General features: G+C 38.8%; 2 protein-coding genes and 3 long non-coding RNA genes across 5 annotated transcripts in view; 2 read left to right on the top strand and 3 right to left on the bottom strand.

Annotated features, from left to right (window-relative positions):
- LOC109411225 (serine/threonine-protein phosphatase 4 regulatory subunit 2) overlaps nt 1-15,244 on the bottom strand; it is a 36,164-nt gene extending 20,920 nt beyond the window's left edge. Inside the window, exons 1-2 of the mRNA XM_019684735.3 lie at nt 14,896-15,244; nt 14,644-14,832 (exon numbers count right to left, since the gene is read on the bottom strand). Of these exons, the coding sequence (XP_019540280.3) occupies nt 14,644-14,832; nt 14,896-15,112 (406 nt within the window). The 5' untranslated portion in view covers nt 15,113-15,244. The remainder of the gene's footprint in view (nt 1-14,643; nt 14,833-14,895) is intronic.
- LOC109421093 (uncharacterized) lies at nt 701-2,429 on the bottom strand. The gene is made up of 3 exons (XR_002132721.3): nt 1,408-2,429; nt 982-1,327; nt 701-915 (listed from the first exon to the last, which is right to left on the bottom strand). It is a non-coding gene; the product is annotated as an uncharacterized LOC109421093 (long non-coding RNA).
- Nucleotides 15,245-15,778: 534 nt separating the features above from the next.
- Nucleotides 15,779-16,997, top strand: LOC115262202 (uncharacterized). The gene is made up of 3 exons (XR_003895184.2): nt 15,779-16,063; nt 16,149-16,212; nt 16,294-16,997. It is a non-coding gene; the product is annotated as an uncharacterized LOC115262202 (long non-coding RNA).
- Nucleotides 16,998-19,375: 2,378 nt separating this feature from the next.
- Nucleotides 19,376-20,970, bottom strand: LOC134291730 (uncharacterized). The gene is made up of 3 exons (XR_009999255.1): nt 20,542-20,970; nt 19,903-20,490; nt 19,376-19,524 (listed from the first exon to the last, which is right to left on the bottom strand). It is a non-coding gene; the product is annotated as an uncharacterized LOC134291730 (long non-coding RNA).
- Nucleotides 20,971-21,927: 957 nt separating this feature from the next.
- LOC109411242 (glutaredoxin-related protein 5, mitochondrial) lies at nt 21,928-22,627 on the top strand. The gene is made up of 2 exons (XM_019684759.3): nt 21,928-22,297; nt 22,364-22,627. The coding sequence occupies exons 1-2, from the start codon at nt 22,036-22,038 to the stop codon at nt 22,540-22,542; spliced, it is 441 nt and encodes a 146-aa protein (XP_019540304.1). The 5' UTR covers nt 21,928-22,035; the 3' UTR covers nt 22,543-22,627.
- Nucleotides 22,628-26,522: the final 3,895 nt, after the last annotated feature.

The following is a 26,522-nucleotide window of genomic DNA, read 5'->3' as shown; positions in this document are numbered from 1 at the left end:
ATATTCTTGTAGAAACTCGTTTTGTGATTACTGAATGATCAATAGAATACTGAGAATGATTTCAGAAGTAATTTGTATAAACACCTGAAGATTTTTTGCAAATATTTTTTAAAACAAAGGAGCTGCAAAAAACATATTTTCATAGAATTCTTCTGAAGAAATTTCCCAAACAATTATTGACAAACCAATTGTAGTAGAAAGTCTGAAAATTATCCTTTCGTAACTGGAGGCATCTCTGAATCAATTTGTGGAGCCTCGTAGCCGTGCGGTTAGGGTCACCAAGCTTATAATCGCACCATGCTATAGGGTGAGGGTTCCATTCCATTAGCGAAACTATGGATTTTTGCTAGGGGGTGCACTGCTAAGAAAAATTCATTAGTTCATCCATTCATTATTTAACGTCCCATATTTCGCAGCACCCCACTCAAGTTCTAGGGGGTGCCCGGCAGCCCCGGCACCTCCGGTAGTTTCACCCATGTTCAATTCCCGCTTCGGGCGTTGAAACTTTTGGTGAGAATAGTTTCTTCCCCGTTTCCACTGGTGCATGCTCCGTTGACCGTTGTCTAATGTTAAGTTTAAAACAGTCTGCACAGCCGAAAGCTGAAGACGTTGTCCGTGTCTTTTTTTACAACTGTTCTGAGATTTGTATCACATGTTGGACTTTCGGATATGTTAAATAAAATTCAACATTGGTTGAATGTTCATGGCAGAAAATAAAATTAATTTATAATTTTAACACAAGCCCAAATAGGGCAGAATAGAATCAAGTTAGAATTTCCAAGAGGTGAAGAAAATCTTTGTTCTTCATTCCATTACTTTGTTCAAACGATCTAGGAACCTTGATGCGTCTTGGTTGGCGGAGTTGATAATGCGGTCGAGCCTCGATGGATTGTATTACCTCCAGCTGCTCCACCCCTGAAAATGAAACGGAAAAAGCATGAAGAAAATGATATACTACAGCTAATTTTGAGTTTTGCTTACCACTTTCCGGAAAAACATGTTAGTAAATTGAAGTAGGACGCCGCGCCGTACCAACCCGGTCAATTTCCCATCGCACTTCACACCGTACCTTCGTTTAATTAGCATCGCCTTCTTCTGGACCGCCGCCTGGCCGCAATAAACGTTTGCCCCGTTGTCTGAATCGTTCCCCGGAACATTTTTGGCGGAACCTTTCATCTACTTCCATTCCAAATTCTGCGTAATCTTCTCCTATCCTCTAGCAGTTGTACACAATGAAAAACTTCCGCTGAGCAACGGCCGCTATCATCCGGATTCAGAAGAGTTGCAGTTCAGGCCAACTGGTTCTGGCTCATCCGGTGGCTCTTGTCTGCAAACAAGAATGTCTCAATCAATATCGATCTCGGTGCTATCATGCTTCAGGGTTAGGAGTTCCCTTGTGATACTCACCTATTGCACTTTCGTATCTCGTCCAGATTGTCGATTCCAGTTTAGAAAGTTTAGAAAAGACCAACGATTTGCATCACAAAAATAAAAACTTGTTTAGTTACCGCAAGCAGGAGAATTCACAGCGGGTCTGTTGGGTGCCGGCTCGGGCAATCAATCACGCGAAAATGTTTTGTTTTCTCGTTCTTGTTTTCATTTTTTATGTCATGGTTCGCGGTGTAGTAGTAGGTGTGTAGTCAAATTTAAGAACGCAGCCAACTTTTTGCAAATCTGGGATTTATTTTAGTGCGCCGAAATCGGCGCACTTAAGTTAAATCTCGGATTAAAATCAAAGATAATATCTCATGGTGCTTAGGAAAATCGAGGATAATACGTGATTGGCGTCTAGTACTCTGTGGAGCTTACCGCCATTAGTCTTTTTAATACAGGGCCTCAAAGATGTACAGTCCTTATGATGAATATTGTGTACTTATTAGAGACATCTTTTCTCGTAGGTATCGCCGAAAATTTTGTAATAAAAAAACCTATACCCTTAAATAATACATACTTGCCGAATTTTTCTTTCTTTTTGCCGAGGTCAGCACAATCAAGTAATGTTTTAATGCCGAAACCGTATCATATTGATTTAAATTGAAATCAACACTCAGATAGCCCAGTTCGCAAAGTAAAAATATGTGTATACATAAAGACATCACTCACGCGGATATGATTACATGTTATACATTCTTTTCTCAAATAATTAATTCAATAATCTCAATCTTGTACAGTTACACCAGATTTTTTTTTTAACTGGTCGGTTTTCGCTATTGCAACAGGATCAAAACTGACTAAGTTATAGCAAAAAAAAAACGACCCGCGCAAAACAAAAAGCGGGTGCATTTTATCTTCCCCTCTTATAGATGAAACGATCATTTCACTACCCAATCCAAAGAAGCCAGTGGCGTCGCGTAACCTCACTTTTTACCTGTGCACCGATCCTAAAACTTGCGATTGCAGGGGATTTATGATCAAAATCAAAATAGAAATGAGTGATAGCAGCTATTCTCGTCATTTTCTAATTATTACAAGCAAATTTGTTCATAAAATTCAAGAATTTATACTTGGTGCACAGGTAAAAAGTGAGGTTACGCGACGCCACTGAAAGAAGCGCTTCATCATACAAGCGACTTCATCGATCAAATCACACGAGTCGTTGATGCGCACGAAATAGGCGAAAAAGGATGTGAAAACAACATGCGCACCCTCATTGAAAACCTCATGCACTATGGCCTATCAAACATCCCTCATCTCATCTCATAACTTATCGCATCCGATCGCATCTCACCTTACCCACTATGGTCACAGCCTTACCATCCTTCAAGAAGCTTGCGTGCGCAAACAAGTTTAGTCTTGATTCAAACACCGACCTGTACAGACACGAAATATAGAGTTAAGTAGTTTGTAGTGCAAACCCGCCTTTTCCTCCCCAGTGGAAGCCACAGCTTTTCCAAAAGCTAAGTTCCCCTCCTTCCTATCGAGCTACCGGTCCTGTGTGTCTGTTCCTCCGACGGAACAGCATCGTTAATCAATATTCCGTTTTCCAGGACCCGGTCCAAGTACAAGGATGGGAACACTCACTTGCAAAGAGTTACATTCACTTGAAGTTTCCTCAGCTCAGAAGCTTGCAATCAAAAAACGATGTATGGACGACTTTTGCCTTGTGGTTTTGTCTAAAAGTTTGGCAAATAGAGTAGGGGTGGCACACGCATACCGAAGTCGTGAGGGAGCTGCGAAGGCAACTCTCCACGAGGTGAATGTAAATTATGTTGGAACATCCGACGGGCAGGCTATGCGGCGGACCAGGGTCAAGACCGGGAAGACACGGGAAACTCGGAATAAATGCACATAAACCGGGACACTACATTTACAAGGTGTATTGATAATGGAAGATGGTCGGTTAATAAAAAAGGTAAAAAATACTTATCTGACGGAGCATCACTCTCTCGCGCTCAGGGATCATTGATGATGACTGTTGACAGTGGCGGCGGGTGAAAACATCGCCCCCACCAACAAATTACACTCACCTCGTGGAGAGTCGCTTTTACAGCTCTGTCACGACCTTTGGATGCGTGTGCGACACTTACTCTATTCGGAAAACTTTTAGACAAAACAACAAGGCAAAAGTCGTTCATACATCATTTCTTGATTGCAAGCTTCTGAGCTGAGAAAACAGGAAGTGAGTGTTCCCATCCCTGTCCAAGTATACACCGGCCTTTGCCAGTTCGTCTACTATATCGTTGCCTTCGATTGCGAAATGGTGTGGAATTTACTGTATGTTCATGGTTGCTGCGATTTCTATGATTTCCTGGATAACCGAGTTTCTCCTAGGATTCGCCAACAGACATTCAACATGACAGGATGACAAAGAATCTGTGAACAGTACTGCTCCCTTGATGCACTCGCTTTGCAAGTACTTCAGTGCCACTAGTATAGCGTAAAGCTCCGCAGTCATTAGGGAACGTCCATAAATTACGTCACGCTTTGAGGGGGGAGGGGGGGTTCAGCAAAGTGTGACGACCCATACAAAAATTTCAGAGGTCTCATACAAAAAGTGTGACATAGGGGGGAGGGGGGGTTGAAAATGCTCAATTTTTGCGTGACGTAATTTATGGACGCTCCCTTATGCATGTTTCCGTATCCAACTTCAGGCTGATTCTATGCTTCGTGGCTGCACAGAATACTTCTACTCCGCAGGCGTCCTCAATTTTTGAAGCTTATGTGTAGATGTTTGGTCGGAATTTATATATGGTGTTTTGCAGGTACAAGAAGGTTTGTTTTAAGACTCGTGGATTACAGTTCCTTTTCGCTGGTGCTCCTTCCATCAGCGTGACTTGAATGTCCAACGGCTGATGTTGGTAAACCGTGATATTCGGCAGGATCGCGTCAAATACGTTTAGATGTTTTAGATACGTTCGTTCCACCAGTGTGAGCATATCGTTTGGAATATCCTGTCCTCTCAGTTGAAGTAGCTGCTCTGCTACCACACTGTCGTTTTGAATCTGTTTGGCCACCTCCTTACAGATTACTTGCTCCAAGCGAATGTCCAATGGGCTTTCTCCTGCCAAGGCCGCCAGTGTGCTTCTCGGGGTAGTTCTTGAACAACCAGTTACTTTACGTCAGTACTGGTTGATGGTCACCTGTAGCTTTTCTCTGTTGGTCTTATTGGCGTATTCTAATGCACTTCGTATTAGCGATTTGTAGAGCATTCTCATCGTTGCCCGATGACCTTCAGCATATTTAAACGATCCTGTAATTTGCCGCAAAATTCTCGGATGTGTGCGCCGAAACTCATAGAACGATCCAGATATATTCCCAAGTGTTCATAGTTGATCACTGTTTCGACGGGTTTCCCTGCGATCTTTAATCCCAGGTCAACGTTAGTGGCTTTGAAGAGTTTAAATCCAGTCACTATAAGAGTGAAATCATCGGCATATTGCACCAGTGTTACCTACAGTCTCTATATACACAGTCTGGCGGATAGAACTATCGGAGCCAATTGAACTTGACATGTCCTCTTCTCCACATCTAAGGCAAGGGTTACGGTGCGATTGCGTATCCTGTAGGAATGACGCTATCCAACATATATACTCTTGAGGTATTTTTAATCTTTTCACTGATTCTTCTAGTTTGTTCGTGCGAACCGCTTTGAAAGCGTTATGGTTAGTCCTTTCCGTTTATTTGATTGGATGAGGTTCACAATATATGAGGTGCATGTGAATGTTGACTGACCTTTCCGGAATCCAAAAGACAGTTTGGGCCGCAGCTTCCGGCAATCGATAATCTGGTTCAGTTCATCTAGTACAGCCTAATTGATAGTTTTAGTTATGGTAGGTCACAGTGCTATGGGCCTGTTTCCGGCGGCAGTGGTGTTATCCTTGCCGAGCTTCGGTACTGCTATGATACGGATTTCCTTTAGCTGGTGTGGTAGACTGCCTTGTCTCCAATAGTTGTTAAGATCGATCAGGATGAGCTGCGACACCTGAGGCTTCAGTGATTTCAGCATTTTATACGTGAAGCGATCTATTCCAGGGGCCGATAATTTCTTACGATTGAGGATGTTGCTCCATTTGGTTTGGTCGATAATGTTGGAGTTCGCTACTTGCAAGTAGGGTGACCATATGGAAAACAAGCGAAAGAGGACATTTAGACCAAATTCGTTTGAAAAAGGAGGACATTTGTATAAAAAGGAGGACACTTATTGAAGCAGCAGTAAATACACAACATGTTGATTAGTAAACTTCATACATTAGAAATCGCCCAACCCTAGATATAGATTCATTCCTAGCAAGAAAATGCATCGTATGGAATTCATTCCAAGACAGTTGTTTTTTTCTTTTTTTGAGCGATTTCCGGTTTTTATTATTTTGTAATGTTCATTCGGAATAAAGATGCGAAAGGGAAAAGTCACGCCATTTTGGATCTATTTGTAAAATTGTTCCGAAAAAGTATTTTTTATTCGTTTTTACCCCGTCGGTTTGCGGTTCTCGGTCGGTTGACCGCTCCCGTGTTTTCTCGCGCGACACAACATATTTGCCACTTAAGAGTCACTTTTTGTATTTGACTTATGCATATTTTTTTTCAAAAGTATCCAGATTATTCAATTCGCTGAATCGGTCGGATCAGAAAATAAATTGAAATTTCAAATGACTTCATTTCAAGAAAACCTTCTGCAACTATTTTTAAAATGCATTTAAATTCTTATGTCCTTCTTCGAGCTGTCATTCTATTCTATTGAGTAATGATAAATCAATGAAAATTAAAACAGCGTATGTATTTATTTGATAAGCAAAACAAAAATATAGGAGCGCAATAAAATTGTGTTATTCTCATAAAAATAATCTTCGAATTAGGTAAATAGGGAAATTAGCGTTATTTCAATCGTTCAACTACACAAATTTTTGTTTTTCGCTGTATAACAGTCGAATTGAAGCAGCAAACGTTTAATAACAAGTAAGCAATCTAGAACAAATCATAAACAAATTCACAGCTGCTATAAAATCATTTTATAGTCCAGTTGTCTTATTGCTGACTGCACCCCAAATTGGACTGACACAATAGTGTGCGCACACCTTCAAAGTGTGATTGCAGCGCAGGACCACGTCGGATCGAGTTGGGGTCTTCGGTGCACTTATTCCTTGCAAATCAAGGAACAAGTGCACCGAAGACGTCGAGGCGATCCGAGGCAATTGTGCACTTTTATCACACTTTTTAGGCGTACCAAAAATAGTGTGATAGTCCAATTTGGGGTGCAGTCAGCAATATAGTCCTGGAATGAAGAACTTCTCACTTGGGGTACTTTTACGCTTTTACTGCACTCTATTCCAACTTCTGGAGATTTGCCAGATAATTGATTACTATAATTTTATTAAATGTTAAAAAGGAGGACATTTCCGAGGGAAAGGAGGACATTTGATTTTGGATCAAAAAGGAGGACATGTCCTCCTTTAGGATACCATAAGGTCACCCTACTTGCAAGTAGCTCGTAGCTTCTCTGTAGATGTCGTTTGGTCCTAGGTGTAAATCCATGAACTTCTTAGCAAATTCTGGACTATCCTGGATAATGTTGTTTCGCGTAGCTGTTTTCTTCCCAGTAAGACGTCGTATTTTTGACCACAGTTTTTTTGCGGGGGCTCTGTAAGAGTATGTACCCCCGGGATTTTTCCCATAGATTTTCGCTGGATTCTTCCCGGAGATAATGCAAACATTTTTCCAAAATTCTTCCAGGAATTTGTCTTAGTGGTTTGAAGAAGTTTTTCCAAAAGTTTTTCTCTGATTTTTTGCAGAAATTCTTTCTGGAATTTCTTCCAGAGTTTTCCGATATTTTTCTTGGTTTTAGGCCGTAGTTCTTCCTCGGGTATTTTTAAGAGGTTTTCCTCCTGGGATCCCTCTCAGAACCTTTCTTTTTTGAGATACCTATCTCAGTTTCTCTCAGGATTTCTTTCGAAGTTTCTCTTGAGATTTGTCCAAAGAGTCTGCGGAGTTTTTCGCAAAATTTCACCAGCATTCCTTCAGATATTTATCGGAAATTCCTTACAAGAAATCTCGTTATTTTTGATAGGGATTTCGAGAAGAGCTCAGGGGATAATTCGGAAAAAAAAAATCAGTAATAAAAATAATCTCAGGTGGATCACTGCAAGAAATCCGGTAAACAACTACGAGGAAAAGCCTGCGTTAAAGCTCTGATAGAAATGACGGGAAGAACTAGCACGTAGCTCCTGCAAAGATCCCAGAAGACACTCTGAAAAAAATCTTAGAAGAAAGTCCAGGATAAATTCAGAAAAAATACTCTTAGGGACGTTCAGGGCTGTTACAAAATTTCCAAAATATCATCCGCGAAATTCGCGACTTCGGAAATAAAATCCGCGACTCGAGAAACAAATCCGCGACACGAACATAAATATTCAAATTTCATATTGAGCCAGATTTTGTACTGAATAATGACATGTTTTTAAGAATAGTTTCGTAGATCCTATGAAGTTTTCAACGATTTTTCATTAGGGCCACATTTTCGTCAACCTTCGTTTGTTTTATTACAGAAAATGTATTGAGATTCCCAAAGCTTCAGGAACAACTATCTATGGAGCCGATACCAGATTTTGAAATTATTTTGTGATAAACCATTTTTCTGTTAAGTATCTCAGTAACATGTTTGTAGCTGAGATACCTTAGTATCGATTGAACTCAGGACCAGCTTATTGATGAATTAGGGCCGATTTCTTCACCTACCCGGCTTAACGACGTAAGCCTGGTTTATCTTAAACCACACTTAAAGTTAAGCCAAATTCTTAAGCCAGGTTTAAATATTTGCATTTCTTCACACCGGTTTAGCAAATAAAGGCGACGGCTTACGCTAAGCCAAGCTTAACGAAATTTCCCATATCATTCCAGTGACTTTCCAATGGAAACGTCATTTTAAGCCGCCGATATTTTGAAATGCCCGTTATATGCAGTATGGAGTAACAACAACAAAACATCCGCTGAAATTTTAGCAGGAAAAGCGGAATCGCTCGGTAATTTTTTCGGATACAGAAGGAAATTAACTATAATGATCTACCTAGACTGTTGGTTTTACCCAACGCTAGTATCGAAGATCTACGATTTAGTACCTACTACATATGATCGTTCCACAACATTTGGTGTTTGAATTTGCCTCTCATTCTACAAAATTGGAGTGCCACATTGCAGAAAAGGCGTTGCAATGTTGATTTTATGTTTTGATATCCATAATCGCCTTCGAATAAAGTTTTTTTATTATTTTATTATTTTACTATGTATCGTAAAAGTAAAAACAATAAAAATAGTTCATACTATTGCATCAAAATGTGTTTTATAGTCATTTTTTGTCAATATAATCTAGTTTATATGCAATAATTCGAAAACAGTAGGCCGTGGAATTTTGACGTCTAAGAAAGAGTTGTTTATTTAGTCAAAATGAACAACTTTTTCGAATACATAAACTCTCTAATATGTAACAGTAAAAAGTTACATGCTGGCACTACTTATATTTATACCGTTACTAAAAAGCTATTATCTCAAAAACACCAAAAAATACCTCTCCAAATTTTTGGCAATATGTTCACCTAGTATTGCTTCGAATTTGCTGAAAATTTGAAGTTGCGATTTTTTGCGTTTTGTGAGATATTAGGGCATGAAATTCACACTGTTTTTTTTCGAATTTGTATTTTAATTTTTAATTTTTAATGATAATATTCAACATATTCCCGTACAATGTGTTTGGTTTCAACATATTCCCGTACAATTTTCACATGGTTTCTGGTAAAAATGTCAAAATTAGCTTAAAAAACTATTTTTTCATTGATTGGTTTTTATTTTTTAAATAACTCGAAAACAGTAGGCTGTGGAATTTTGATGTCTGAGAAAGAGTTGTTTATTTTGTCAAAAAAAAAACAACTTTGCCGAAGACGTCAAGTCTCTAGGACGTAATACAAAGAAGTTGGATGGTGGCGCCACCTATGCGGACGAGTTGTGAACTACTACGTTCTTAGCAATAGATGCCTCTGCTGATGTCAAACAACTTTGTCGAAGACACCATGTGTCAGAAATGCTTCGTTTTGGAGTAATTAATTTAGTTCCGCTAGATTGCGATTCTGGCCCTTAGTGCATTCGTTGGTGTTTTAATACTTTATTTTAAAAATGTTTAGGTGTCGTTCACAACGCTCTAAAGAAAAGGAAAATACGGTCGTGCGTTACGGCCCATGCAAAAAAAAATAGGATTTTAATATAAAAATGCGTAAATACGATGCACGCTGCCTTGTACTAAAATATGAAACGGAACATTTTTTGCAGTGCTGAAATAGTTATTTATGCCACAAGTTGCAAAAATGATGATTTTTCAGCACGATTTGTACATTTATCCAACCAGGCTTGACGAGTTGGATAAATACAACGAGTGCTGAAAAAATCGAGTTTTGCAACGTGTTGCATACAAAGTTTTTTGTAATTACGAAAAACACCCATCAATTGGGTTCTTTAGGGGTATCCAGATTATTACATAATCAGATTCTCCGCCCAAAAATTAGTCGAAATCCAAAATTTCATAATTTTTGGAGCCCGGAAACTATTTTTAAAATGCATTTAAAGTTTGTATGGGGATTTTTTTTGTTCGGGTCGAACTGTCATTTTAACGATTGAACTGTCATTCTATCCACGAAAATTAAAACTGTTTTGTTTATTTAACCATCAAAACAAAGGTATTGAAATCCAATAAAATCACGTTATACTCAGAAAAATGAGCTCTTTCGATTAGGCTATAGAAAATGGCAATATTTTATTCACTAAACAACCCAATTACAACTTTAACTGCACATTCTGAGAAAACATTCAAGCGGGCTTCCACGTGTATTAGCCGTCTTAGCCTATTATCCGATCAAGTAGGCGTTTCACTAGCAGTGTTGGTAAAAACTCAAATTCTCAAATCTCATGCTTGAGTTGTTTCACGCGCGATTCTTGACTCGCCAAACTCACCGTCGAAAAAATCATGCATGAGTTGACTCGCGATTTCACTCATTGCGTTATTTCTTGGTGTTCTTATTATTTACATCGAAGTTTTTAGGATTATATGATAGAACAAAAGCAAACCTATCGTACAACAACATTGGATGTCGTTCAAATTGATTTGGATTTGTTTTACAAGCGAACGAGATTTCGGCGCTTGACTCGTGAGAGCGAGATTTTGCATGAAAATCTCGCACGTAAGAAAATGATTCAGAATCGCACGCGAGTTTGCTCACGCAAGAGCGGTTCATGAGTGTGCTTTGAGTGTGATTTTACCAACACTGTTCACTAGGCCTACAGACCAGGGCAGACCGTGATGGCTGTCACAAATTTTCAAGCTTCCGTCCAGTTCAGTCTGGCACTTTTTCTTCTAAGAGGAGAAGTTTTTGGAAGGAATAATAGAGGAAGTGGCCGAAAGGACGTGCGCAGACATAAAATTTATAGATTTCCGGCATATTAACTTTGTGAACTATGATAAATTAAGCCAAACTAGGAGCAAATTGTCCAATCAAACAACAGTGCCGAAAAGCACTACTTTTCGGCACACTTAAGAGTGCCAAAAAGTAGTATGTACTTTTCGGCACACTTGTTAAAGTTTGGTTGGAAAAGTAGGCCAATTCGCTGCCTTTTCACCGATTGGAAAGTAAGTACTTTCGAAACGTAATTACAAAAATGTAATTTCGACCTATTTAGATTCAATGTCATCGAATATCTTCGAAAAAGGCAATAGGACACGATCGGTGAAGCACTAGATTTGTAGTAATGAGCTAAATTGTTGTATGGTAAGAAGTTGAATTCTCCGTTTTTGCAAGGAAATCGTGCAAAAAGCGTGGGTATTATGATTCCTTGCCTAATTTGACGCTGTTTGAGTAAAACTTTGGAAAATTGTACTGATTAAGGGACTAGAAATAACCAAAACAACAACACAGTTTTCTAAAGTTTTGCTCAAACAGCATCAAATCAGGCAAAGAACCATAATACTCACGCTTTTTGCACGATTTCCTTGCAGAAACGGAGAATTCACCTTCTCACCATACAAAAAATCAGCTCATTACTACAAATCTAGTGCTTCACCGATCGTGTCCTATTGCCTTTTTCGAAGATATTCGATGACATTGAATCTAGATAGATTGAAATGACATTTTTGTAATTACGTTTCGTAAGTGCTTACTTTTCAATCGGTGAAAAGGCAGCGAATTGGCCTACTTTTCCAACCAAATTTTGACACAGTGCCTTTTTGAAGGCTTTCAATCTAATGTAAAAACTTGATGGTCCCAAAACCTATATGAATATTTTATATTGACGACCCGCCGGCTATAGGTTATCATTTTCTTTATCATCGTCCCATCCGTAACCAAACGTTTTACAATTTTCTCGTTCCTGCTTCTTAAAAAAATATTTTCTGCCGTTTCAAAAATTTATTTATGAAGCAGGTGAAGAAACCCAAACTCTGCAATTTGCGGCTTAAGCCTGGCTTAGCGCTGCTAAGCCACCTCAGAGCACCGCTTAAAATAAGCCACACTTAACGTAAACCGTAGCTTTATTAAACCGGGTTTAGTGGTTAAGCCAAGGTGAAGAAATTGAAAAAAAGTTAAGCCCGGCTTAAAATGTTGCTAAGCCTGGTTTAAAATTTAAGCCCGGGTGAAGAAATCGGCCCTTAGTGTGTTCTCCCATACTGGTGAGACTAGCTTTATACTAAATACTGGACTAAATACTTCATAATTTGAATAAGAGCAACATTTTGTAACTTTGGTTAACCAGATAAATACGAAGAGTGCTGAAAAAATCTAGTTTTGCAACAAGTTACATACAACATTTTATGCAACTATTTTTCAATATGCAAGTCATTTCAGTTGCATAATGAACCAGTGCGGAAAAGTTGGCCAAAACGAAATGATTTATATAAACTAGAAATAATGATACTGAATTACATAAAATAGTTGTTTGTGTATTATATAACCCTCATATAAAATGGTATAAAAAGACACGGAAATGAGTAATTTATGCGAATAGTTTGAAAATTAAATATGACAAAAACTTCTACTGTTATTCAATTTACAAAATTAAACTATGAATATTCTATAAACTGACATGAACTGAAATAAAGCATTTATAAGTAAATCTCTGCTCGTCCGTTTTTTTACGAAATTTTCGAATTAATTATTTTTTTTTTCAAAATTGGAGTGTTTAGTCCTGATCACCCATAGTGGAGCAGAGAACCGAATTGAAAGATCTCAATCCTGGATATAAGCCTACAGGTACGGAACAAGAACCTGAAATCAAAGTTGCGATATCTCAGCAAAGAATTTCAACCAACTGTTTGAGTTTATTGAGGAAACGATTTCTGGGAAACACCATCAGAATCTAGAGAATTTGTAGAGACACCATCACTGCCGGTGGAAGCATAATTTTCCCATGTGCATTTTTGGCAAAATTGAGATTTTGCAGCCCATAACCATCTTTCGTGGGGGGAAATAAAAATAGGTAGTTTGTTCCGAAAATTGCAAATTCCGAAAAATGCATTTCCGATTTGTAACATTCTTAAAAGTGGACGCATAAGCGTCACGTTTCATTGGAAATCCTATGGAAATATAAAATCGCTCTAAAACAAAAAAAATAGTGCTCAAATTAAAAATTGGTTAATGTTAGAACACGATTCAGCACTTATACTTCATAGTTGAGACAATAATTTACTTTTTTCGAGCTTTGGACGCGATTTTCTCGATTGTCTGTTTTTTGCACATGGGACATTTATGCGCCCACCGGCAGATCAGTCTTTTCATATTATTTTTCTTACGAAGATATAAGATCGTTTCAACAAAATTACATGACCTTTTCTTCGCAAACATTCGTGATATCTGCGTCATTCCATTTAAAAAACTTTTGAATTGTTGGAAAAATTTGCATAAAGTTGCGGCTTTCAATATATTTTGTATTTTGAAAAGTTTCTAAAAACGGATGCTACTTAGGGTTGATTTCTTCACCCTGGCTTAAGCGTTAAGCCAGGTTTAACTGTATGGGTAAGCCTGGCTAACCGGTTAAGCCGAGGTGAAGAAATCGGCCCTTAGAAGCTGCAAAAGATAACGTTTGACAGAAGCTTTGATGGGAATAAGTTTATGAGAAATTAAAAATGGTTTTAAATAAAATTACAACTGCCATGCAGATATAGGCATCCGCGAAATGCGCGACTTGAATCAGACAAATCCGCGAAAATCGCGACCAAATTTCAAGGATCTCAGGACAAACACCGGTAGGAATCTTCTGAAAGAAGTCCCGGGAGAAATTCCGAGAGACCGCAGGTGCAACTACAAAAGAAATCCTGCGAGAAGCTTGATGTGAAGGATAGAACGGTGAGATCTGCTCAGATACACTATCGCAGTTGAAACTTCTGAAGAAATCCAAGGAAAAACTCTAGAAGAAATCCATTGGAAACTTCTTGAAGAATTTACATGAAAAAAACTTCGGAAGAAATCAAGGAAATTAATAAAAATATATCCTCACAACCCTTGGAGGAGCTCTAGTAGAAATCCCAGGAAAAACTTCTGTAGACTTCTGTAGCAACGCTGGGAGAAATCCCGGGAAGATCGCCTGGGGAAGTCCCAAGAGTAACATTGGAAGAAATCACGGAACATCTTCAATAGAAATCCCAAAAGAAAAAACTTTAACAGAAATTTAGCGACAACATCCCCGATATATTCGGAGTATTCTTGTGGAAATCTCGAGATAAATCCTGGTAGAGACTTTGCAAAACCGGGAAATCCTCTGGAAGAAATTCGAATCTTGGAAAAATGCTGGTAGGAATATGGACGAATCTCCCGGAGAATTTCCAAAAGGAATACCAAGACAAATGGTGTGAAAAATAGTGAAGGAAATGCACTTCGAAGACACCCGATTTCCCATATCACATGAGCGTATCTGCAATAATCGATTTCTTTTCTGATTATTGCGGGAAATGCCTACTTATAATCAGTGTTCGGATCACCTTTAAGTGTAATCCGGAGGAGCGCGCCTAGTAGCTATATCTATTACAAAGGCAAACAAAAAATGATTTGCCGGCAAAGTTAGGCCTTGGCAAATATTTGACCCTGGATACTAACAGCTTTAGTAGATAAAATCGAGCATTGCAGTTACGACCGTACGACACTAAACGCGAGAATCCGAAAAATACCATTCATTCGCACTTACCCAGAATATTTTTCTCGACGGCCCGCATGAACTTATCGATCCGGGTGTAATGTTTGCGCGGTTCGTTCAACAGTTCGCAGATCCGCTGAATGGTGAAGGGAGCGGAATTGAACGATTCCATTCGACTCAGCAAGGTCCGCTTCATACGATCGTAACAGAACGGATCAACATTGGGACATTTTGGCAAATCTAAAAACAAAGAACACCGTCAGATATTCCCCTTTTGGGCCGACCCCGTCCACCCATACTTACCGGCAATGCTCGGTGTGTTGTCGTGGAAATCCATTATGACATGGCTCAGCTTGGTCCGGAAGAAGTATTTTACCGCTGCCCACGGGTACACGGTGTCGCCGGTTCGAGCCACAAAGCTCAGATAGTCCTCCAGCTCCCGGGGGATTTCCTTCTGTTTCAGACGCGTAAATCGCTCCAGCAACTGTAGCACTTCGTCGCGATTCTCCATGGCGGACATTTTGCACGGGAAATCGCAGTTTTTGGCGACAAATTTCACAGGAAAACACCGAAACACAAGCGCACAAAACCAAACAAGTTGCGAACTCGATTGACTCTCACACCGCCATTAAAGTTTAACGTCACAGATGTGACGTTAACGCGCGCAACGAAACGGACGCTAGAGGGGGTTTGGCCGCTGTGCCGACAAATGTCTTCACGAATCCAAAAACGTTGTGTAGAGAACGCACTCGAGACAACGGTGCAAAATTATATGATTTTTCTTTGGGGCTTAACTGGCTTGATACACTATGGGCCGATTTCTTCACCCTGGCTTAGGCGTTAAGCCAGGTTTAACTATATGGGTAAGCCTGGCTTACGAGTTAAGCCGAGGTGAAGAAATCGGCCCTATGCCGTTTTTCTTTTTGATCCAATTCAACCTGAATTGGAACTGGATGAGATCACAGCTTCAAACCCAACCCGGTTTTGCTTGTACTAAAGAAAAACGGCACATGCTAATTCGGATGACCCCCAATTGGGTTCTTTAAGGGTATAGCGCATTTAGTTCACCACTGGACTATTGCACTAGTTTTCACGAGTGCGAAAACGCTGATAAAAGTGCGTGATTGCATCAAATCAACTCGGTGTCTTCAGAGCACTTGTTCACCATAGATTGAAGAAATACACTACAAAAATTTCAATGATTTTTTTTATGTGTGAAAACACATATCCACCAGAAAGAGTTCATCCCGAGACATATTAACGACACATATAAACATTCAATTGATCAAATTTTAAAAGGTATGTGTCGATACACATAGTTGAAATTTATTATTTCTCACACATAGTTTTAATGGTTTTAAACAATGAGAAAATGAATGTATGTAGCGCATGAACTTTGTTGTTATTGCGCCATTTTTCTTCAAAATCTTTCAGCATGGCCACGAAGAAATTTTGGTGTGGAGAAGTGCAGGTAAATATTGAACTCGAGAAATAATCAAACCTCGTTAAATACTTTACGAGTAACATTGCTTCATTCCACATACGTTCCGTTGCAGGACGTTGAAATGGAAATCTTTCAAGGATTTACGTTCGCAAGAGGTGGTTGCTTCTACCGTATCGGTGAGTAAACAAATTGCTGCAGGAGCCTCACAGTTCGCTCTGGATAATTTTCTAAATCCTCCAACTTTTTATACTTTACAGGTATTCCCACGGTTGCCTTGTGTGGAAGCAAATACTGAGGCCATCCTTCATACCATCCGAGTACTAGGAAACGAAAGACATCCACCTAGAAAAGCGTACACAAAAGCTGCTGTGGTCATCCTTCCAAGGCCAATGGTATACCCTGTGAGAAACTCGACCCTGCCAAACAACTTCTTGTAGAAGTCTGGGACAAACTTCCGGAACATGCCAGCGCCGGCTATGAAGAACTATATACCGACCATACGTACGGGAACAAAATCTAGAGAGGAACCGTTACGATCCGGAGAAGACAGTAACTCTTGCCACGACTCTAGCTGGATGTCACCGACCAGAGGGGTCGTCGGTACAATGCGGAATTACAGCATAGAAATCGAAGTTGTTTTTCAAAAATGTATCGTTAGTTATTTGGCATAAATTATGAATAAATTTTCAAATTTTAAAATGGAATCGTGTTTTTGTCTATCAATAACAATAAGAAAACAATAAAAGCAAAAATACCATTCAATTTGACAAATAAATACCAAAAGTCCTCACAGATTAAAACTAATAATCAGGGAATATGAAAGTAATAACATCCACACATATTTCTGATAAGCTTTAGGTTCATCCGGATGTAAGTATACGGCACATATAAAATATTGCTTAAATCTAATTGCAAAAATCTATATAGGCTGACACATACAAGCAATATGGAAAATTCTCTCAGTGTATTGTTCGATACCATTCGGCGAATGGTAAATGGCACTTTTACAATAAAAAATGGTGGTCGTTATGTATCTTAACCATAAAATTTTGAGAAAATTTTCATACACTTTTTCGCGGAAAACAATAGAATGTATTGTGTTTTTATGAGACATTTTTAGGGCAATTTTCAAAAGATAACAATATATCTTAATGTTTTTTCATTGTTCTTACAATACAAATACAATTAATTGAATGGCGTCAAATGAATCGTTGTTACAATAAAAATACAATAATATTTGTTGTATTTGTAAGCAGTTTTCGCTTTTGAAAATCCATAGAATTTATATTTCCCGCTAACATTTATATCCAGCATTTACGAGCACTAACGGCCGCCAGAATGATATGCACATTTTATGATAAGAATTAAACACTCTGATGTTTGTCTGGTATGTATTGCTTGGCAGCTGTTGATAAGATCTATCTTCAATCTTTTGAAATAACTGCCAAATATCACAAGTCAGACCTCAGGTCGTATGATCCATACCATAAATCGTTCACAATTCATGTGGCCATTAGTATCAGTAAATGCTGGGGAAAAATGTTACCGAGAAATATGAATTCTTTGGTTTTTCAAAGGCGAAATCTGTTTACATAACAACAAATATTATTGCATGTTTATTTTAACATCGGTTCAATTGACCCCATTAAACTAATTGTATTTTATCAATGGTAGTTTACTATTTACTAGATTCCTTTAATTTATTGGAAAACATTAGAAAAATCATTGTTCATCTTTTTCTTGTCGTAACATCCTCACTTGGCTAAACCTGCTTTTCAGCTATTCATTCAGTTATTCATTGAGAGCTTGCTCTGCCAACACGGTTTGACGTCTGTCAGTCGTTGAAGTTTTAGCGAATAACATTCGATAACCGAAATATCTACTGTACTCAAATCTAAAACGAAAACTATAAAAAATATGTCAAGCGATTTTGTATTTGATTATACAAACATAATCCAAGCAACAATAATATTTACTGTTATTTAGTTGTTACGAATTGTTTTTAAGTATAATTGAGAAATAAACTCTTTTTTAACAAAAAGTCCATGAGAACTTTGCAGGCACTTTTGCAACTATTTAAAAACAACTTTAATTAATTTTTACTGATAGTAACTTTAAATTATTATAGAACTATTGAAAAACAATCGAATCAATTAGTCACTAATAAAGCTAATGTTCACTTATTGTACGAACTATATGGGCTTGATTTCTATTGTAAAAAGTAACAATATATCTACTATATGTTTTATTGTGAACAATTAAACCAGGGAACGTTCAAAAATTACGTCCAACATTTGGGGGAGGAAAAAAAGTGTGACAGTACGTGTATTGGATATAGGAAAATTGCGTGACAGTGGGGGGAGGGGGGGGGGTCTGGAAAACCCGAAAAACGATGGACGTAATATTTGAATCTCCCCCCAGTCATTTGTTAATAATATTTACCATATAATGAATGGTAATTTTTTATCCGGGGCTACACCGGTGTAGCACTTTTGCACCGAAAGTGTTCGTTTTTGATTTTCATGCTGCACCGGTGTAGCACTTTTTCTGCACCGCTCAAGATAGTGCAGCACTCAAAAATACGAGAGTGTAGCGGGTGTACACCGTGTCCACCAATTAATCAACGTCTGCAAAGCTGTAAATATTTTGGTTTTTATTCACGCACACCAATGCAACTGCATCGAAAATGTTCGTTTTTGTAGTGAAAAGTGTAGCACGAAGCGGTGTAGCACCTCCACAAAAACGAAAACGACATTATTGTGCATCCTAGCTACATCACTCAGATGCTGCTTGTACACGGCGGCTGACAGCTCCACCCGGCGGCTGCAAAACAGTTTTAGCCAAGGTGCACACCGTGTACAAATCATACGTGCGCGGTCTGGTGCGATCTGAGGCTGCGCGTTTCGAACGCAGCTTGCTGAGAATCTACACTGAAGAAATTTTTCGTATAGCTATTATGTGTGAAACTACATAATTTTTTGCAATTTGGCATCACCTTTAAAAATTATGTTCTCAAACATAGCTTTTATTGAACTGCTCACAAATAAAAATTATGCCTGTATGTTTATGAAATTTATTAGAGTGGTAAATAAAATGTATGTGTGAATTTTATAATATTTATTCCATGCATAATTTAATATTTATGTATAAATTTCACATAAAAGGCAATATTCTAGCAATAAATTTACAATCAATTATCTTTGTCAACATGTTATAACCATTTATTTATACAAAAACGGCATTATTATTTCAAATAACATGATTTCATTCATTTCCCGCTGATAGCAATAACGATTCGGCTTAAATTAGGGCTTCTGGTGAAGACCCCTAATTTTCCGGAATGTGCTCCTTCTCCTCTTCCTCATTCACCGCCTCCTACTTCTTCTCCACCAACTAATTGACCCGGTCCGGGTTTCCTTCCCGTAAGAGCATTCTTCGCCCGATACAACCGGAACCTGCTTTCTCCTTTGGCTCTAGAAGTGGTTCAGCTGGAATAGATAATAAACTTTAGGTGTTACCACGAACATCACGTCATATTAATAATACAGTCCGGATTCGCTGGTTGGGTCACGACTGCGCCCCGATTAGCGAATCGTGTTCGTTCGTTGGGGCAACTGACAACTGATCAAAATGCTCTAGACACACGCAAGTGACGAGAAAGACGTCACGGAACACTCACATACTTGCGCAAACGTTCTGTATACAGGAGCTGTGATGCGACGGTGGTCAGACGTCAAACTCGTTTTGACATCTATTTTGACATTGACAGTGCTTTTTAGTTGGGTTTTGCCCCAACCAGTGAACATTCAACCATCGAGACAGCCCATCTAACGAGCTCTCAACGAACGAATAGTCACTGTAGTTACCTTCCAGCAAATAAGTTACAACATTTTTCACCTTTCACGGGCAAGAACAATTCTGGCGGAACAGCTCTAGTGGAGGCTTGAGACACAGAATCCGGAGATCGCAACGTTTTCTCTTTTTCCGTTCACGGGAAGGAACGATATCCTTTTTTGCCAACTTCAAACAGCGCTAAATCAAAATACCAAAAACAATTAAGGATCATGAAACGATTTAAAGAATTATACCTTACCTTGAACATGCTAATTGCGCCTTAAATAGATTTGAAGTTGAGATGTTTCGTTCATTTGTGAGCTCGAGTGGTGGACACGATGACCGTTGCGAATTCGAATCGGCCAAACTCCAGAATTATAAGTGAGCGTATCCAGCTTTTTACGCTATGCTGAGGGATGATTCAATTTTGACAATTCTTGCCGACAGCCCTTGCAGCATCAGAGCACATCAGAGTAGCCAAAAAAATTTCAGTTCAATTCTATCAAAACGTCAAAAATTTTCACCATTGTTGTTGGCTAGCGTTTTTCTGCAGGACTTAATTCTTTTCTCTAACTTTCTTTTAATTTTAGGTTCATAATTGCCGTCACCATTTGTGGTACCTGTAGTGATATAGAATCGCGTGCGAAACCAGCGCACGGTCACTACAGTACCGAAATTAATGGAATCGAACATGTAGAAGGGCAAAACCATGAGCTGACATTGATGGGCTATCAACCAAAAAGACAAATCCAACTTGCTCTGCAATTAAAAAAATATCTAAACTTGTATCGTTTTCCCTGCCAGTTTACCTATCCAGTCGAAATTCTAGGTCGATGTTTCCAATGAATGCATGAACGTATAAAACCGTTATTATGTGGTGAAATCCTATAAAAATGGAATGATTTTTCTCTAGCTCTAGCTCTAGCTTGCTGGAAAAGGCTGGAAGGTAGGATTAAGTTATTGAAAATAAACCATACTTATTGTTCAAGGTCACAAAAAATGGTCACTCTGTCTTCTATACCATAACCACGTCAGCCACGAAACGCATTTGAAAAAAGGTTTCCAAAGAAATTGTGTATATCATTACATTGAGCATATTCAACGTTATAACTTATAATCCTTTTCTTCACTGATCCAGAATGTAATTGGTCAATGCAATTAATCTATTATGGAATCCTTTTTTTCTGAATTAAAACATAGAAAAAAAATCGGACGAGTTTCGTGCTTCAGGTTTTTTAGTAATCAAAATATTTTTCTATACTCCCTACGTCTAGCCCTACGTTGCAGATAATATTTATGGTTCATATGTAGCATGCACTGCCGAGCTCGCTGCCGAGTGAATGGATGGATGTTCCGGTCATTTAAACAAAATCATTTTTCCCATTAATGCCAGCTCATGGTTTTGCCCATCTACATGATCGATTCCATTAATTTCGGTACCTCAAATGGTGACGGCAATTATGAACCTAAAACTAAAAGAAAGTTAGAGAAAAGAATTAAGTCCTGCAGAAAAACACAAGCCAACAACAATGGTGAAAATTTTTGACGTTTTGATAGAATTGAACTGAAATTTAATTGGCTACTCTGATGTGCTCTGATGCTGCAAGGGCTGTCGGCAAGAATTGTCAAAGTTGAATCACCCCTCAGCATAGCGTAAAAAGCTGGATATAATTTTTAACTATAACGATGTATTAATACATTTTATGTTTGAGCACTTATAAAAATATAAACAGGAAACATAAGCATTATGCATTACCTCATAGATGTTAAATAGCGTATCATAATTTTCATATTTACGTATTTAAAAACAATGATTGTGAGGTCCCATAAATTTCAAAGAAAACAGTCTTATAAACATAAAGTTTGCATTTTTATCAGTGTAAGATAAGCGCGACAATATCTCAGACTCGATCTCAGATACGACGACAAATACGACAGATACGACCTATTCAAATCAAACCCCAGAAAAACATATTTGTGTAGAAATATAACATTTTTCTCAAGAGTTTTTACTGTGATAGAGATTATACCGAACTGTCATTTCAACCGGCCATCAGCTGTTGTTGTTGTTGTTGTTCGCACTTTACCAAAACATCGGCCAGCCTGGTTAGATAATTCGCGAGTTCCATACAAACAGTGACTAAAATCGCTAAAATCAGTGTAAAATGAGTCTTTTGATCAGAAAACTCGGCTCCAATGTGTTTAATGCCCGCACCGGATACATTCTTACGCGGACGCTTTGCGCCAATGCTGTGGATGCCAAAGAAGTCGATAAACTCGTGCACAACAACAAGGTGGTGGTGTTTATGAAGGGAAATCCGGAACAACCGCGATGCGGATTCAGCAACGCCGTGGTACAGATCTTACGAATGCATGCCGTAAACTACGATAGCCACGACGTACTGCAGAGCGATGCCTTGCGACAGGGTGAGTGAAAATCTAGTTTAATTTACTCAAATCTAAATGCTAAACCTTTCATTTGTGTTCCTACAGCCATCAAAGACTATTCCAACTGGCCAACGATCCCGCAGGTCTTCATCAATGGAGAGTTTGTCGGTGGGTGCGATATCATGCTACAAATGCACCAAAATGGCGAGTTGATTGACGAACTGAAGAAGGTCGGTATCACGAGTGCCTTGGTGGATGCAGCCGGCTCAGAAGAGAAAAAGTAGATTCCAAGAAGACTTGGTGACCTTTATGAAAACACGTATTTAAGCTTCTTTATAATAAATTGAGACCTTCTATCTACTTACAGCACTTTTTGTGTGAAAATGTTTTCATTTATGCCAACATTTCATTCACGTGGAGCGCGCAGGTATCCTACATCATAATGTAAAGATTTCATTTCGTTCATGTCAAATTTATAAGTTTGATCGTTACAAAAATTCCACTGTTTCATGAAGATACACAAACAGGAGTGACTTAACGATTAAAATATCTCTTCTAGTGTTAAGTTATCAAAGATGCTCTGTATTTAGATTTTTTAGTTTCTAAGCTTCATTATTTCTGGCAAAAGATGGCTTCAAGCCCTACAGGAATTTATCTTAACATTTTCTCCAGAAATTTTTATCAAAGCTTCCAAAACATATCTGCCGTGTGCAGCATAGTAACCCATGTTCTATGGGAATCCCTATGGGACAACTTTGCTGCACACGGCAGATCTTTGCTATGAGCTCCTGCGCAAATCTCAATAGTGTGTCGTGTCAATAGAGGTAATAAACTATAGAGGAAGAATGTCGCTGGCGTCGCTGCCGAAACATCTCTTGCTGGCGGAGATAGGCCGGGCTATAAGTGTCAAAGCGAAAAAGTATGCAGTTTGACAGATAGATACCCGACATGTTTGCGAGCGAGAACAAAGGGAACAGCAGCGACATTCGTCCTCTATAGTTTATTAATTCTATTGTCGTGTCTGTTGTCGAATGCCGTGCATATATTTAGGCGTTTTCGATATTGAGGTTTGTTTCGTTATTTTCTAACGCCTAAATTTATGCACGGCACGTTCTAATGCCTGGTTTACATTAAATTGGGTTCTTTAGGGGTATCCGGATTATTTCATAATAGGATTCTCCGCCCAATAATTAGTCGAAATCCAAAATTTCATAATTTACGCAGTTCGGGAACTATTTTTAAAATGCATTTAAATTTTGTATGGGGAAATTTTTTTATTCGGGCCGAACTGTCATTTTATCGATTGAACTGTCATTCTATCCACAAAAATGAAAACTGTTTTGTTAATTTAACCATCAAAACAAAGGTATTGGAATCCAATAAAATTACGTTATACTCAGAAAAATGAGCTCTTTCGATTTGGCAATAGAAAATAACAATATTTTATTCACTAAACAACCCAATTGATTGATGCACCAAGCGGTAAGAAGAAGAATTTTGACATCCAAGCGGTGTGCCGTTTACATCCAATCAGGGATAGGGTGCGACTCAAAACTCTTATATTTACCCCAGACAGACATGTGATTCCTGTACAACGGTACGAAGTGTCAAGAAAATTCTAACAAGACTGACTTGAACTAAGAGAATTTTCAGTATGGCACTCATTTCAAGCGCAATTGTACAGTGATTCTTGTATAACATGTGTGTCATAAGTATTACACTCTGCTACGAGACAGCACAACAAACTAGAAGGAGACGAGTACGCGCAATCGGTTGTGTGTTGCTCGCTTACTTTGCCGCGCGCTGGAGCTCTCCTGTCTCTCACGCTCTGTCGTATGCACTCTCTCGGTGCTTGTCTCCGTGCTTTGCACTTGGCTTGATACTACGCATGATTGGAAAAATATCGAATCAAACTACCCATCACTTGTCAACCCTTGACAAGCTTAACAACTTTGCCGAAAACACAATCTCTTCAATTAATTTATTAATTGATTTTTTCTGTTTGGAGACAAACACAGTCCCAAGCACCGTGCATTACTCCCTGCGCCGTACACGCAGAACTCGATGTACACAGCGCAACGAGTAACTTTCACGCAGCGACCGAAAAGACAAAAGAATTTTCACGCAGATTTGTGTAACACCGGATCAACACAAAAAATGCGCTGATCCGGTATTACACAAATCTGCGTGAAAATTCTTTTGTCTTTTTGCTCGCTGCGTGAAAGTTACTCGTGCGCTGTGTTGTTTCATTTAAGGGTGTAGAGCTAGTGCTGCGATTGTCTCTCGCACAATTACGAAAGCTCTTCTTCATACGTCTCTTGTCTCTCGGCAAAACGGGAGACGAGCACTTGCGATTGTGTGAAGCACACGCTTTTTTCGCACCGCACGGTGCATGCCGCCAATACCTGACATCCATCGACCAATCAGCGACGAGTATCTAATCGACGGCACACCGCTTGGATGTCAAAACGTCTTCTTCTTTTCGCTTGGTGCATCAATCAATATGGGGCTGTCCATAAACCACGTGGTCATGAGGGGGGGTTCGGCCTATGAGCATTTTGTATGGACGAATAAAAAATTTTGTATGGACAAATGACCACGCGGTGGGGGGGGGGGGTGTTTGAGAAGTCCCAAAAAAATGACCACGTGGTTTATGGACAGCCCCTATTCAACTGGAACGAGCATTTCACTTGCAAACTTCTCAAAAATAATCATTCCTTAATTTAATACTTTTAAATATAATGCAAAATTAAAATCTGAAATTTCACCTTAAACGCCTAAAGGCAGGCAATTTCATTTGAAATAAGTGATTTCTATCAAAATAAATGACAATTTCATCATAAAATGAACTTTTTTTTTTAACTACCATGCAAGCACCATATTATAGACAGCTCCATATTCTGAAAAGTCGGCGAATCCAAAATAGTTTTTTCTCTTATGAAGCAACATAACACATCTACACGGAGAAATCAAACTACCTAATTTTTGGGTCGATTTTTCTCAAAGCTGATTATCTAGAAAAAACTAGTTACCCAAAATTAGGTTGTTTTCCCTCTTTCCCTCACCGATGTTGTCAAAAACAAACAGAGATGCATCTACCCAACGAGGGTCCTTGAGCCCAATAAGCCAATTTTGGGTAAATGCAGGTTTACTCAAATTTGGGTTGAATGAGGGGGGGTCTTGGGTTGAATTTACCTACTCTTAAGTAAATGTTTTTGCTGGAGGTGAAGGCAATTTACCTAGTGTGAGTTTAATCGATTTACTCAAATTTGGCTTATTGGGCCGAACGTCATTGGGATTGGGATTGCGTCAAAAGAACTCAATTTTGGGTAGTTTGGCGGCTCCGTGTAGAGTTAAGGAATTAATTTTATTGAGGCCCTCTATGATCCAATCGTTACAAAACATATCGTTTTTGACTCAAATGCGAACGTAGAGAATGTGTTTGTAAATAGTAAATAACACTGTGTGTTCAGAACTAGGACCACGGCTTCTTATGGTATCCAACACGTCGTCCACCAACAAAAATATGTCTAGATCGTGGACTGCAAGTTATTATGATATCCAATTTATTTTATACATTTAGCTAGACAACCAACCAACTTGATGGTATTGTGGAGCAGTATCTCTAGAAACAATAACTTCTATTTATTCAACCTTCATTGTGACATTCTCTTAACCGTTCAGAATATGGGTACCGCACGGTATTTCACGTTCTGATTAGCTACATAGTGACTGCCCCAGAAAGTATGGACGCACCTAGTCTTCAGTTGCCTGGGCCTGAGCGGTGGTTATTGTTTCGGGCTTTATTTTGGCTGTCTCTGCTTGATATAGGATTGAATATTCAGATCACCGAAACGAGAAACGTGCCTTCTACTTCAACGTATAATTTGCTACTAAACCTATTTACAATTTTGCTGTTTTCACAGCGTCGTCGGTTGACCATCGGCTATTTCGGTGGTCACTCATTCTCTCGCTCAGTTATAATTGATGAGAGATGATGGGGTTGACTGGATAATTGGTTATTCTATAATACGTTGTGGCTATCTCCAACAGGGGCTGTTCATAAGCCACGTAAACTTTGGCTTGGGGGGCTTGGCTAAAGTCCACGCTCCATACAAATTTTAAAATTTTTGTATGGATAAAAGTCTACGAGGGGGAGGGAGGGTCTGAGATGACCATATTTTGGTCTATGTGGTTTATGAACAGCCCCGAAGCAATAATCGAATTGGCTTCTTTAGTGGTGTTGAGATAATTCCATATTCTG

Source organism: Aedes albopictus, chromosome 3, assembly GCF_035046485.1.
Source record: "Aedes albopictus strain Foshan chromosome 3, AalbF5, whole genome shotgun sequence".
NCBI lineage: Eukaryota > Metazoa > Arthropoda > Insecta > Diptera > Culicidae > Aedes > Aedes albopictus.
The sequence above is the reverse complement of the archived record's forward strand: the minus strand, read 5'-3'. Positions and strand labels throughout refer to the sequence as shown.